The sequence below is a fragment of the Sphaeroforma arctica genome (assembly GCF_001186125.1).
Source record: "Sphaeroforma arctica JP610 unplaced genomic scaffold supercont1.411, whole genome shotgun sequence".
Classification (NCBI taxonomy): domain Eukaryota; class Ichthyosporea; order Ichthyophonida; genus Sphaeroforma; species Sphaeroforma arctica.
In genome coordinates, this window is record NW_014040147.1 from 42,260 (window position 1) to 55,797 (window position 13,538).

The 13,538-nt window shown below is 42.9% G+C and overlaps 4 protein-coding genes across 4 annotated transcripts in view; 2 read left to right on the forward strand and 2 right to left on the reverse strand.

Moving 5' to 3' along the window:
• SARC_05999 (hypothetical protein) overlaps positions 1-1,362 on the reverse strand; it is a gene marked incomplete at its 5' end in the record, with an annotated part of 7,638 nt that extends 6,276 nt beyond the window's left edge. Inside the window, 2 exons of the mRNA XM_014300116.1 lie at positions 109-195; positions 1,269-1,362. Of these exons, the coding sequence (XP_014155591.1) occupies positions 109-195; positions 1,269-1,362 (181 nt within the window). The remainder of the gene's footprint in view (positions 1-108; positions 196-1,268) is intronic.
• Positions 1,363-2,501: 1,139 nt separating this feature from the next.
• SARC_06000 (hypothetical protein) lies at positions 2,502-4,166 on the forward strand. Its single transcript, XM_014300117.1, has 3 exons — positions 2,502-2,534; positions 3,175-3,537; positions 3,708-4,166. Exons 2-3 carry the CDS (start codon positions 3,218-3,220, stop codon positions 3,925-3,927), a joined length of 540 nt encoding a protein of 179 aa, XP_014155592.1. The 5' UTR covers positions 2,502-2,534; positions 3,175-3,217; the 3' UTR covers positions 3,928-4,166.
• Positions 4,167-7,200: 3,034 nt separating this feature from the next.
• Positions 7,201-10,498, forward strand: SARC_06001 (hypothetical protein; the record flags this gene model as incomplete). The annotated part of the gene is made up of 9 exons (XM_014300118.1): positions 7,201-7,216; positions 7,415-7,540; positions 7,703-7,825; positions 8,215-8,228; positions 8,718-8,840; positions 9,240-9,342; positions 9,694-9,752; positions 9,917-10,015; positions 10,352-10,498. The coding sequence occupies 9 exons, from the start codon at positions 7,201-7,203 to the stop codon at positions 10,496-10,498; spliced, it is 810 nt and encodes a 269-aa protein (XP_014155593.1).
• A 1,016-nt stretch (positions 10,499-11,514) lies between these two features.
• SARC_06002 (hypothetical protein) lies at positions 11,515-12,312 on the reverse strand (the record flags this gene model as incomplete). The annotated part of the gene is made up of 1 exon (XM_014300119.1): positions 11,515-12,312. A coding segment is annotated over one exon (171 nt), but the record flags the coding sequence as incomplete, so codon positions are not given.
• Positions 12,313-13,538: the final 1,226 nt, after the last annotated feature.

A 13,538-nucleotide genomic window follows, 5' to 3' on the forward strand; every position in this document is an offset into this window, starting at 1 on the left:
AATGATAAACATATCTACAGTATGCACGCATCGACCTATATCTGGCTTTGCTCGAGAGGGTGTCACGTGTAGACACACACCATCGGCAAGGGTTATGATTCAACCTACCGACAGCGTGCACTTCACGGTCCTTCGCAAGCTCCTTACTGACAGTCTTCCAGTTCTGACTCGAGCCGAAGAGACCATGGACAATCACTGCACAGATGACGAAGTGTGTGTGAGTGGTTGTGGTTAGTCTTATTGTAGCTGATACGAATGTCGATTGAAATGCCATTAGGAGACCATGGATGATCACTACACAGATGACGAAGTGTGTGAGAGTTTTTGTGGTTAGTCTTATTGTAGCTGATACGAATGTCGATTAAAAGGCCATTAGGAGACCATGGATGATCACTACACAGATGACGAAGTGTGTATGAGTGGTTGTGGATAGTCCTATTGTAGTTGACACGAATGTCCCTTGAATAGAGAATCAATGGTAGTGATGAGATGCGAGCGGCCCTAATGTCAGTTCATTCTTGAACAACACTTCATCGAATATAGTCACTCAACCCTTCAAATCGCACAGTATAACTAGAGTATAGATGAGGGAAGTGCTTCTTGCTCTCACACATTTGATTACAAAACGCACTGAAGGTCGTAGCATATGATCAGGACCCAACAACACATGCAACAGCATACAGCGTATCCAAATGGCGAGCCACACCTCCCTAAACCCTAAACCCTAAAACCCTAAAACTTTAAGCTCTAAAAACCTAAACCCAGAAACAATTGATGTTCACAGTAGTTCCATCGGTGACTTCACAGCTACACTACTCACGCATCTTTGAACCCGCTATGACACATCTGGGCCACACCCCGTGTGTATCTTGCAAAGGTACGCATGCAACTGATGATAGCGCAATTCGTAAGGTCTATTTTTGACCTTATACAGACCCTTCCTGGCATGACTATTGTGAGTGTAAGCACGCAGACTAAAATTTACATATAGTAATAGTATTTACAAGCAAATATTATTATGCATGGCTTATTAAAACATATGCATGCATATACGTTTACATATATGTAATTTACAGAGTTGTGTATATATATCTCTAAGTATTGTATAGACATAGGACAAAAAGTTTTAAAGTTGAGCGCATTGATGCTCAGTGGTAAATTTTTTGATAACTCCTTCAGACAAGAATATACAATATGAACGTATGTGCCAATAACGCAAGCATATATATCATACTCTTTCTTGCAAATACTAGGACACGTGAGCATACCCACTGGTGGCAGCTTCGATAACTCATTTCTGAAAACGTTCGCCGCTAGCGGAACAGCTTGCTTGAGTGCTGCCGTAGATCTGGGCGAATTCATGAGCGAAATAGATAAGGAAACATTAACGGAAATATTCGTGGCGACATGAATTAGAAGTAAATAATGACCATGAGCGATTGTATTTACAATGTGGGATGTGAGACTTTGAAAAGTCTATGTTGTTCCAGGAAAGTATTTACTTGACAGTACGTAATTAAGTATACATTTATATACGTATGCATGCATGTATGTAAGTGTGTATGTATTTACGTATGCATGTATGTATGTATGTAGCTATTTATTTATGTATGAATTTATGTATGTATGTATGTATGTATGTATGTAAGTATATGTTATATATACATACTTACATACATACATACATACATGCATACATACATACATGCATACATACATACATACAGACAGCATTCATACATACATACATACATACACTCATATATCTCTACTACTATATATATATATATATATATATATATATATATGATACGTAGAATATATATATATATATATATCGTATGCCAAACCTCTCCGCTGACGTCTGCTTACCTGAAAGTCCGAATTGCATTGCCGTGGACACAGAGCGCGAGCTGCTTACACTTAGAGCGAATGCTAAACATGACGTATAACCTAATATGATTTACCACACTGGTTATCTGTTTGATAGATTCTTCAGTGACAACTCTGGGCTTTGTTTGAATACATACACATATATGAACAATATTTAAAAACGCATGATATATAATACGTTCATCGTTCAATATTGGCCCGAAGTTCAACAACGTCAATTTTTTGTCGATGACTTCATCAGATGCGGAAACGATAACTCTGGTAAACTACTTGTCGTTTATTAATTTCGTACTGTCAAAATTATATCACTATCGTTTCTTGTTCCCCGAAGTCGATTTACGACGAGTGTTGTTTGCTACCAGCAGTAAACAGTCCGTGATTCTACGTTGAACCAATCCACGAGAAAAGCTATAAATAAAATAATGCTCCTTTTTACTCGGCAGCTTTTTTTTTTTAATAATCAAATACATATCCTATTTTTATATTTGAAAAAGGTAGGACAATATTTGAAGATATGTAGCACCCGTCTATTCAGTGTAAATAGCTAGTGGGTGTATTTAAATAAATATATGTAGTCGAAATCCCTTGTTGTCAGTGGTTTGTATATTATTTCCGAGCGCGGAAATTGCACTTCTTTAAAGGTAAGGTGGGCGCTATGCTGTTAACAGATCTATCTTCGCATTCACTGGTTTTCACAGGTGGTGGGCGATAAAAACTGTTTCCTAGATGGCGTGTGATAGCGTCTTTGTGATGGTTGTTAGCTATATACTCATCCAGTTGTACTACTCTTTATTGAGTGCTCCAGTTTTATTTATAAGCACTAGGTTTGGGATATAACATAAATCTTGATTTCGAACTCATGCAGTGGCCTTCAATTTCAAACAATGAGATTGTGCATTCAATTTTATTGCTATGAACCTTGCTTTATGTTCGTGTGGTGTTGTGCGTCCCCACCTGCCAGCATATCGCAGTCGAGCACAAGTACAGATTTGTGCTATGTGATACTCTGGGCGGTTCCATGACGGGATAGTGGAACTTTCTTTGATATTCTTGCTAGGTATACAATACAGATTTTATGTACAGTGATCACAGTAAACGCTTAAAGGCTACCGGCTCAGCGGTGTGTTCATTGATGAAATAGCAACTATAGTTTAAATAGAACGCAATAATAATTCCCACAAAACTTAGGTATTCTCTCTATAGAGAGATGATCCGACAAAATTGTCGGCTGTTTTATACCCGTCCATGGTTCTAAGCCTAAATTTAACACCCGCTCTCCAGATGCGACCCTTTACATGTGCTGCACTCGTTCTGTTGTCGTACCATGGGGCTGATGGATTGTCCACCCGAGTTGAACCAGTCGAAGACACAGCAGAAAGAAATCCCTTGTCCTCCCTTAGCGAGACAAGCGGAACACAGGCCGAAAGTCAACCTGGATGGCTGTCTGTACAGTACAATCCTGCTTTTCCACGATGGCGAGGTCCTGAACGGGCACAAACATCACATGTGCGTGTGCCAGAAAGGTTTTAAATGTGTGGGATGTGCCGATACATGTACACTGAACGGTTTATCTCTATTCCACCCTGGAGAGGGCATCAATTGCGTGCCGGTGGCGAGTCCATCACCGAACAATAAGAGCTTCTGGTATGTGTGGTCCTTATGGTTTTGCGATTAAATTGTCAATGGTGTGGATGAGCAGGTATGTTGAACAAAGGGATAGATACGTGTTGTCTTCCTTTGTCTTTGGGGCTCAAATATAGCTAAACAAGTATGCACTTGATTGTGATTAATATTTTCTCATCGATAATTTATAGGAGAAGGACTTGGTCGCACATTACGGGGGATGCAACTATGGAGGCCGCAATCGCGGCCTGTTTCGCCGCTATCGTCTTCGCTGGCAAGAAAGCAGTGACCAAGTGGCACAAGAACCAGGAGGCTGATCCAATAGCTGAGTCCAAAGATAAAGAGGCCGTACCAGATGGAGCAGCTAGAACAGAACCAGATGAACACACCGCTTTAGTTGTTCAAACGTAGTCAGAGCTGGCTGTTATCATGAGGTATATTTACCTAGATAGCTGTATCTGACAAGCCCCGTCTCTTACAGGGTATCGGGTAGCTAGATTGTGCGTATGACTGGGGCTGTGCGGTCCAGCCATATACACAATCTTGTGCTCGCGATATTAGAGTACATCACTCTCATTGCTACTATGGAAATAAGCTTCAGCGTATAGATATCGCAATGAAGCTAATTTGGATGTATAATTTATTCGAACAACAAAAATGTTACATTAGTATTTATTTCTATGATATGGAGGCTTGCTGCTTTGAACATTGCCTCTGTGAGTATGCTAATTACATCTATAGACACGGCTTGGTAGATTTTGGTTGAGCATTGCCGTTGAGTTTTTCTTTGAATTATGGCATCGGCTATACTCGGGACGACGAGACCGCACTTACTGACGTCGAAGACTATTTTCTAGGCACTAATAGTGGTTGAAATTGGTTAAATGTGACCATATTGCAAGATTGTACGATATATGTGTCTTGCTGACCGCCGCTGCGGACTCTCTAAAAGGCCTCTTGAGTCTTGCTAAAACCTCTTCGCAGTTTTCAATTTTCAATTACTCTTTTATATATCAAAATATCATCCCTCTCTGAAGACATCTCGGATTACAAAAAAAAATACACAGTTTGTATGCACTATATACCAAGAGACCTAAAAGGCAGGAGAGGTTAATATTATTTATTTTTCATATACTTTCTATATAAAAAGAGACTTGGCAGCAAGACCTAGTAGACATTGGCAGTCTAAATATGTATTTAAAAATGTACTTATATCAGACTATGTACATATTGCCAAAAAAGGTATAATAGGCGGGCTACAAAAGCGCGCCAACTGCATATGTGAGCACACGATAGTAAACACGGATTTTTTTAGAATATTGCATCATAGCCTCACAGGCTCTATGATGTATAAAATAAATAAATAGATATGTCGTGTCAACTCACAGTACTAGACTAGCTATACCTCAGCCACAGTGTGTGGTGTGTGTTGAATTGCTAGTAGCGTGGTCGCCTGCGCACGCCTATAAAAGGCTCTCGTTTGCACAAGTCCGTTAACACTTTGTCACTCTCCACGAAAGAGCAACAACAACAACAACAACAACAACAACAAACAGTAGTTGGGCTGGAACCGAAGCTGCAGGAACGCTCGTACGGTCCACACGAGAGTGAGTACATGTCTTTATATCGTACATTTGGGCTGTTCTTTTTATAGTACGCGTGGGGTATACAACATGTGCCGACGTATTTTATGGTAGTATCGTGTGTGTGATTTGGAACGAGATCATAGCTAGAGCAACTGTGATGCGATCACTGCGTTAGGCGTTGTTGGTAGCCACCAAGGTGCAATTCAATAAAACGGCGATGTATGCCCACCTCTGCTCATTGCTCATTGCTCACTACCCATTAACTACCCATTAATCTTAGTTCAGGTGTATTCAATACGGCGAGAATTCACATAGCTATCATAGGCCACCTTCTCTACTTAAATTTGAGTCTGTAGCATAGTCACTGCTTTTGGCTGAGTGATCGAATGGCGAATCCTTTGATTAGCGCCCTAAATACGCTGCCTGTTTCTCTGTATTCCTCTTTCTTTCGTGTTACCTTTCCTTATAATTCTAGTCGCGCCTGGCATCATCGCAGAGGGCACTTTCAAGACACGCTATCGTGTGAGTTACTTAGCTACAATTCAACTGTTGTGTATGTAATACTATCGTGTGGTGAAATCCATGTGGTTCACGGGATTCCTACCCTGTGTATGATGTGGTGCGACGAGCTAGCTGTACATCGTGTGTGCGTGTGGGCTCTTCTCTGTGTGTACTTGCACACTTCACTGCATTTATCGATCCTTTTGTGTAAACTGCCTACCCTGTGCATGATGTGGTGTGACGAGCTATCTGTACATCGTGTGTGCGTGTGGACTCTTCTCTGTGTGTACTTGCACATTTCACTGCATTTATCGAACCTTTCGTGTAAACTGTCTACCCTGTGCATGATGTGGTGTGACGAGCTATCTGTACATCGTGTGTGCGTGTGGGCTCTTCTCTGTGTGTACTTGCACATTCCACTGCATTTATCAACCCTTTCGTGTAAACTGCGGAGGCTCAAGGGACTTTTATCATGGAGTTTTGCGACTCTCAAAGAGGGAATGCAGATTATAACCACCAATACCACATGAGTTTTTTGCTTCCTTATAACACACAAAGTCTACGAAGATGCTTCACTCGAACTAAGAATCAAGGTTATAGCGTACTGATATTCGAGATCGGTATGTTACAGTGAAGTGTTGTATTGTGCATTTGCTTCACTGCTTCACACTGGTTCCAACGCTGTAAATACGATGTGTTGTGTACGCATATATTTAATGGTAATTCAGACATCTGAATCCTAGAACGGTGACATATAAGCCATGTGACTTGATAGCCACAGAGAGCAGGCGGAGGCTTGATGGTCTGGATGTGTGAAGAATAACAGGCTTTCTTCGGAAGCACTTTGGCCACATGACTGACATAGTTGTATAAAAGAGGCGGTAAACCTGCATGAGCAATCTCGCATACAAGTCTTCTGAGACCTTTTGGGATAATGAAACCTTTCCCAGCCCTTCAGACACTGAATATCCACGGTTCGGCTGACGCTAACAGAGCGTGATAAATACAGCTGCGCATAACGTATAAATCGACTCAGAATGCCATTCTTCGCTGCGTCTGGATTCACTGTGAGCTCAGTCCTGATACTGTGTCTCCTATCCGTCTGCAACTGTATGTTGAGCGATGAATACAACGCATCGTCCGCGCTTTTAGTTGTGCGGACTTTAGTTGTTTCAATAGTACACGGCAGTTGTGCCGGATGATTGTCTCTTGGCATTGTGGTGAACCACTCGCCTACTTGCTTGTAGTATGAGATTCAGCCGCTTACATAGAATTCCTGGTAGTTTGATGAGATTTCTCGATTTCTAAATCTTTCGTTTAGAACAGTGTTAATGGAAGATTTGACATGAAAATATTATGGGCGCTTCAGCATATTGATGTGTACTTACACGATTCATATACATGATTGTCGGTAGTACGATGCACACGCACACACCTTCAATCCAGAAAATAAAACATTGTTATACTGCTAAAAGTTATTACATTACACGGTTGTGATGTGTTGCAACTTGTGTTGGCACAGTTGAAGTTTAAATTAACCTTTGTTGAAATACGAGTTGGAATTTACGGCGAGTGTGCACACACAGCTTGTTTATTCATGCAAGTCTACAATGGTAGGGCTGAATGCAAATCCAAAGGACATCCTGTGTCCAGAAAGCTGTGCAGTATTTTATAAATTGCCTGTCTGCAGACGGAACATGGCCTAGATCCTCGATGGCGCTATGGCGTTCTTTTGCAAATAGGTGCAATTACATTCTGACAGACTACTATGCCTTTTAAGTTGGAAAAGTGCTGTACTTGTCACACTACAGCTGGAGTGAATGCCCACGGCTATCTGTCCAAGCCGCAAGCACGCAACGTTCCCAACAATGAAGATCGCCAGTCGTTGTCTGCCGGCGGTCCCCATTCTGTGCTCTCGGGTGGAAAATACTGTCATGGTACGTACAAATTCACACAGCGTTTAACTTTAAACCGGATCTGTGTACGTTTTGTATAGCTATGGTCTTGAATAAGTAAAAACTTGCTTTGAGAAGCGCGCCCTCTACAGAGAATATCTATCTCGAATGAGGTCTGAACTATGTATTCATTACGATCCGCAGGGTTGTGTGGTGATAAATGGGATGCGGACCAGAAATGGAATGTTCCTGGTCCCATCCAGGCTACCTACCAAGAAGGAGAGAGTATCGATCTGGAAGTAACGGTAACCGCTCATCACCTCGGCTGTAAGTGCCTTCCTGGCATAGTGGAAGATATGCTTGTGCGCGCGCGTGTAGTATTTCTTTCCCATAGTGCCGCTCGCAGAGGCACTCATGTACGGTAAACAATGAAAGAGTTTAACTTCGCTCGTTGCTATATAGTAAGACAAAAACGTTATATAATTTAACGAGATATAGACATGTGCATTTATCCCAGGAAGGAGAAGAGACGCTTCTCTCCCGCCATACCTTCTCTGTATCGCTATCATACTTCATACACGCAGCAAGCCTTATTCCCTCAGTCTCCTACACCATTATAACACAAGCACTCTCAAGCATACCTCTCCCATCGACTACGGGTATATAGCAACTCAATTTCTTCGTATACCACTCTTCCACGTCCAATACCACTGCAGGGTTCGACTTCCAAGTGTGTGGCAATCCCCGTGTTGTTCATCGATTGTAAACTATATGGAGTGTGCATGCGGGAGCTATAGTTACTGACAACGCCTCGGGGTCTACAAGCTTGCGATAGCTTTCGATACATTAATCGTAATTATATATCATATGTGACATAGGACTATGGCGCGTTGTTGGTTGATAGACCGAGGAAGTGGAATAGTGCACTACAATACCTGAGCTGCTTAAGTTTGATACTATCTGTGGAAAGTAGACATGCTATAAATTGCTGTTTGCTGTGGAATTTATGACTGAGCAAGCACTGTGCACCATAGCGACCCTCGACATGAATTGTGCAGTCAAGGCTGCGCGTGTATACAATCGACCCTCTGAATCTGCGAATATATGGCAAATGTTGGGGAGACCGACCAAGTAGCGCCCACATGCATGCTATTGTGTGGGTACGGCAACGCACAGTGCGCGTCTGATACTGACATGGACACACTCGACGCATTTAAAGCTTTGTGATAGCCCCGACATCACCGAAGAGTGTTTCCAGCGCAACAAACTCAAGAGAGCCACTTGTGATAATGACTGCGACCTGTGGTGGAAGCCACTCTCTAAATCCGAGACGATGTCTCAGGTATGGTCGTACTTTTAATCCATTATAAATGATCAAGCACCGTAAACAACATGTGTGATATTGTGTGATAGCCATTCCCGGGCCTTTGCAACTCATGCACGTCGATATCGAACCTCCCCCATATAGCGTCGTGGTCTCCGTTTTTTCCAGGTCGCTAAGTCCGCAATACAAAGTGTTTTCCAAAGATTTAATATTAGAAGAAGTATATCATATTTCCTCAACAATTGCTATTCAGCATAATAGCATGATTTCATTGTCACGCTGCAGTAGAAGGTGTAATTTGAAGAGACCGCTACCCAGTACACACACGTAAACAACTCTAAACCAAAACGTCAACCGTAGCTAGTTAACGTACATGCATAATGGTAACATACGCTTCCTCATCCGCACTTGTGCCAGGTCGTTACCGCAAATGGCGGGTACTCGTACGACACGGTTCCGTCGGGAACTGTCACCTTCAAAGCCAGGTTTAAGCTACCCAGCTCTGTGGACTGCACCCACTGTATGTGTATAAGTCAGCATCTGATCTTTAAGTCAAGTGTTAACGAGCAGGGACATAGTGAGGAGCTTCCTGAATCTCGCATCCTACAGCGAGTATCTAAACTGGCGTATGCGAGCATGCACTTATTCAACTGCCCCATATATTCAGTTATTTTGTTCCGGTGGTCGATGTAAATGTCATGCATTTACTTTTCGCTCACCCAATAGACGATCTTTGTAGTCTGTAAAACCTTTCGCGCGACAAACTAATAGTATCAGTGAGACCGCCAGTCTCCAAAGCGTCAGTGGACACCATTGTGAATAGAGCCACGCGACAAAGGGTGACTACTGACATTTCAATTTTCTTCTGCAGGCGTATTAAGATGGCATTGGTTCACTGCCAATAGTTGCCCCGCGAAAAATCCGAGCAAGGTTTGTGTAATGCAAAATGGGTCTATATGAGGCTTGCACCATCATCGATTAAATGAAATAAACATTGGTTTGCAAAATGTGTTATAGTCGCCACGTGCACACCTCTTTTGAAAGTACAACTGGCATTGACCACATGTAAACAATGAACTCGCGTCATCGAATAGGACGAGTCGAAGATCTCCGAGGAATTCTGGAACTGCGCCGATATTCGCATTAACGCACGATCCGGCAGCACCCGCAACACTGATCCGTCCAAAGGCTTGGTAAGTAAACGGCTGTTGTTATCCTGTCGTGTTAGGCTGGTTTTGAGTGCGTATAGGCAACGGTGTCATTCTAGTCCAACCTATTGCCTGTCTAGAACGCAAGTTTTGGTCACAGAAAATAGTCTGACAACTAACACCCACATGAATCTGACACGTAGCTGACATGTTCAAGTTGTCCATGCTTTTTGCCGCGTGCGGTTCGTTCCAAAGTTCATGCCTTCAATCGACACTGATCAACACTCTCGCAGCCTAATCTATCATTTTCTTTACAATTTAACAGTACCAAGTGCCTCTCAGTCTTTCCGTCCTAACCACCTTCTCTGACACCTCTATCAGGCCAATACCCTTCGATCTCGCAAGGGCGAGAACCTCATCCCAAAGGGATACAACAATTACTGCCCAAAAAGACCCCACGGCAAGCCTTCAGACTTCACAGTCAATAAGCAGTGCTTTGCATCCGGTCGCAGTTCCTGTTCCTACTAATTGGGTCGGATTGACATGAAGATGTTCATCTTGCCTCGATTGTACCTAGTGCATCTGGTAAACTTTGCACATCACCACACTCTTGGGGGCACCGCCTACCTGCTACAGCACAGACGTATTTTACTCTTGTGAACCTATTTGGGCGCAAAAGTGACTCTACTGATATGTACTTCACCCCTCTGAGTATGTGCGCGGCCATCTGCAATTCACTCTACACTGCCTGAAAGTGGAACAATAGAGATGACATATAGCAAAGCGTTTGTAACCGAGCAATCTCTCGCATTGTACCGTGCAATTTAACTTACGCTGCTCAGAAACATGTTGTGATATAACTCCTGATCTGATCGAGTCTGTGAACTGACTTTGATTCCTGCAATAAAATGGTCTAAGATAATCCTTGTTTTCCTGAATAGTTATTCGAGTTTCTTTCAAACCCCTTCCTTATTGTTGCGTAGCTTTCTTGCTCTCAATCCACCTAAGCCAGATACAGTATCGCCATTGTAATGTATGAAAGCATGCTTGTCTGTATATATCGCGTCGTATGTACATCATTCTGTGCGGGAGCTGATCAACATTGCATTGCGGCGTACTTAAACTGAAACAAAATTTGCTAAAAACGGTTGTCAGAAGTTCTTTCCTTGATGTTATAGCTCATTTTATTCATTGGTAGGCTTACCTCGATGTACGAACACACAGGCTAATGATTTCCATTTTGTTTTATTGCTAGTGTATGTAGAGAGAGACTGGCTTGCTTGTGAACTCTCCTCTACTGCGTTCGTGGTCTCACTCACCGCTCCAACACAGCCTGTGCCATAGTTTTGAACTGTATATGTACAGAGGTTTATTTCATGAAGTGTATTGTGTCACATTCGATGCCCGTCCCTCAACCGCCCTTGTGTAATCCCAGTTCTTCTGCAACCATCCAGGCTGACGGCTGTAGCATGTCATTTTGGCCTAGCGTTCGATATCTGGCTACGCGGTCACCCCGTTCCTTGCGCAGTTCAGACTAACCCGAATTTGGAACAATTCTCTATCATTCCTATTGGGTTGAACACCATTAAGAAGCGCGTGAGCGAAAATACTCGAAGATTAGATATCTAAACGTCACCTGTATAGATATTTCGGACGCTAATCGGCCTCGCGCTCCACATTCTCTACACTTCCTAGAGTTTAGGCGATATACCCTCATGATCCACTAGAAATAACTATCGCATTCTATTACGCTGTGTGCGCTATGGGATGCATTGCAGCTCTCTAGTCGACAGTATCGACCGCTCATCCCAAACTCAACATTGCCACTCATCAGTCAAGACAGTGTATCACCTCCAAAGCCATGGGACCACTACTCACTTCCTGCGGACATACCAGCCCCACCAATGCGATGATGTCAGACACCGTAAAGTAGGCGCCAATGGCCACCAAGATATAGGCAGAACACACAACTAATACCCAGACCATACGCTTCGCCCCTTGGCTGCGTGGAATTTAGTCTCCAACGGAAGGCCCACTCTGTGATTGTGTGAGTGTTTATCTGCTACTACGACTTCTTTTGACTGGCACTCCCGACACTTAGTTTAACCGGTCGGCTCTGAGTGGCCCATGAACTAGAAATGGTTCGTGTATATGAACATACCCCTCAAGGATCAAAGATATGGCACCGTTCGAAAGCAAGCCGCCTGGCCCAGTTTGCGCTTGCCGTCAGAAGACATAAGGTTCCAGAGTGTAGCGTTGATTCGGAAACAGTTGCCCTCGGCACTGACTCTGATCCCGCTGTACCCAGTAGAGAAGCCTTTCTCTTCTACCATTTTTACAAACTGACGTGTAAGGAAACGTGTTTAAATGTAAGTAGGTATACAGGCGTGTATTTCGTGGCAGTTGATTCAGAACAGATTCGACTCGCTTGTACAAGCATATATTATTTTCGAACGAAATAGTATTGTTATTCTATGCGATCGATTATAACAAAAATGATATCAGCACCTCGAAATAGCGTTATCAAAAGCCACACGTGCTTCATGAAGATCGTACAGTTATACATATGATCGTACTGGTGGACACTACATCCAATTTATCATACCATACAGTATGTACAATATTTCAGTAGCTGTTGCTGACACACGTCATAATATACTCATAACCATTGGTAAATCGTCTCGCGGTGTATTTATATCCGATTACAAGACACTCGTATATACACTGGAAAGCGCTACTTCCACTCTTTTTTAGGTGTAAACGACTGGAAGAAAGAGTGAACCCTACTTAACCCCCTTGACAGCCTTTGCAAACAACTGAAGATTAACCTCGCTACAGAAATGGTGCTCTATTCACTGCGAGTCGTGCTGGAGAAAAGATTAAGATACCTTTTCTCTATTCTCGCGAGCATCGGGTTTGGCAGAGTGACTGGACTTCATTGTGGTCAGACTATCCCAGTCCACCTGGAACTGCGCCAATGCAGCATCGTTACCTGAGAATTAGGGCGTTAGCAGTTTAAATACAGGTACAAAATACACCCACCTATCACATACTACGAGGGCCGCATAATCTCATTGATCTCAACTCCCTCCTGAAGTGAGGATTACAACTCAGAATGTAAGCACAACCGAGTGACCGAGCGAACGAGTGAGTACGCAACAGACTAAAATCCGTGCTCTGCCTTTACGGACACAAGCCGCCAACAATACAACGTACCGTAATTCATAACAGGCTCAGTTTGTACACCATGCGAAAGTACGGCTGTATGAGGCAGTGTTTTCAACCTGAAAGGAATTCGATTCGCGAAGATACGGCATAAGACTCGATCACGGGCAGATCTGTATACTTCGGTGAAAAACAAACGTCACACGCGCACAAATGGACTACACGCACAGCTGAAAGGAACTTGCGCACAAGAAACTTTTAACCACGTAAATCTCACATAACTCAGATATATATCGCGTATCCCAACTCAGCAAAGAATGAGCAACCATAATACATGACGTTCACAAACCAATTAGAATAGGCAAAATCAAGCCACACACGGAACGGTTCGGCCATGTCAAAG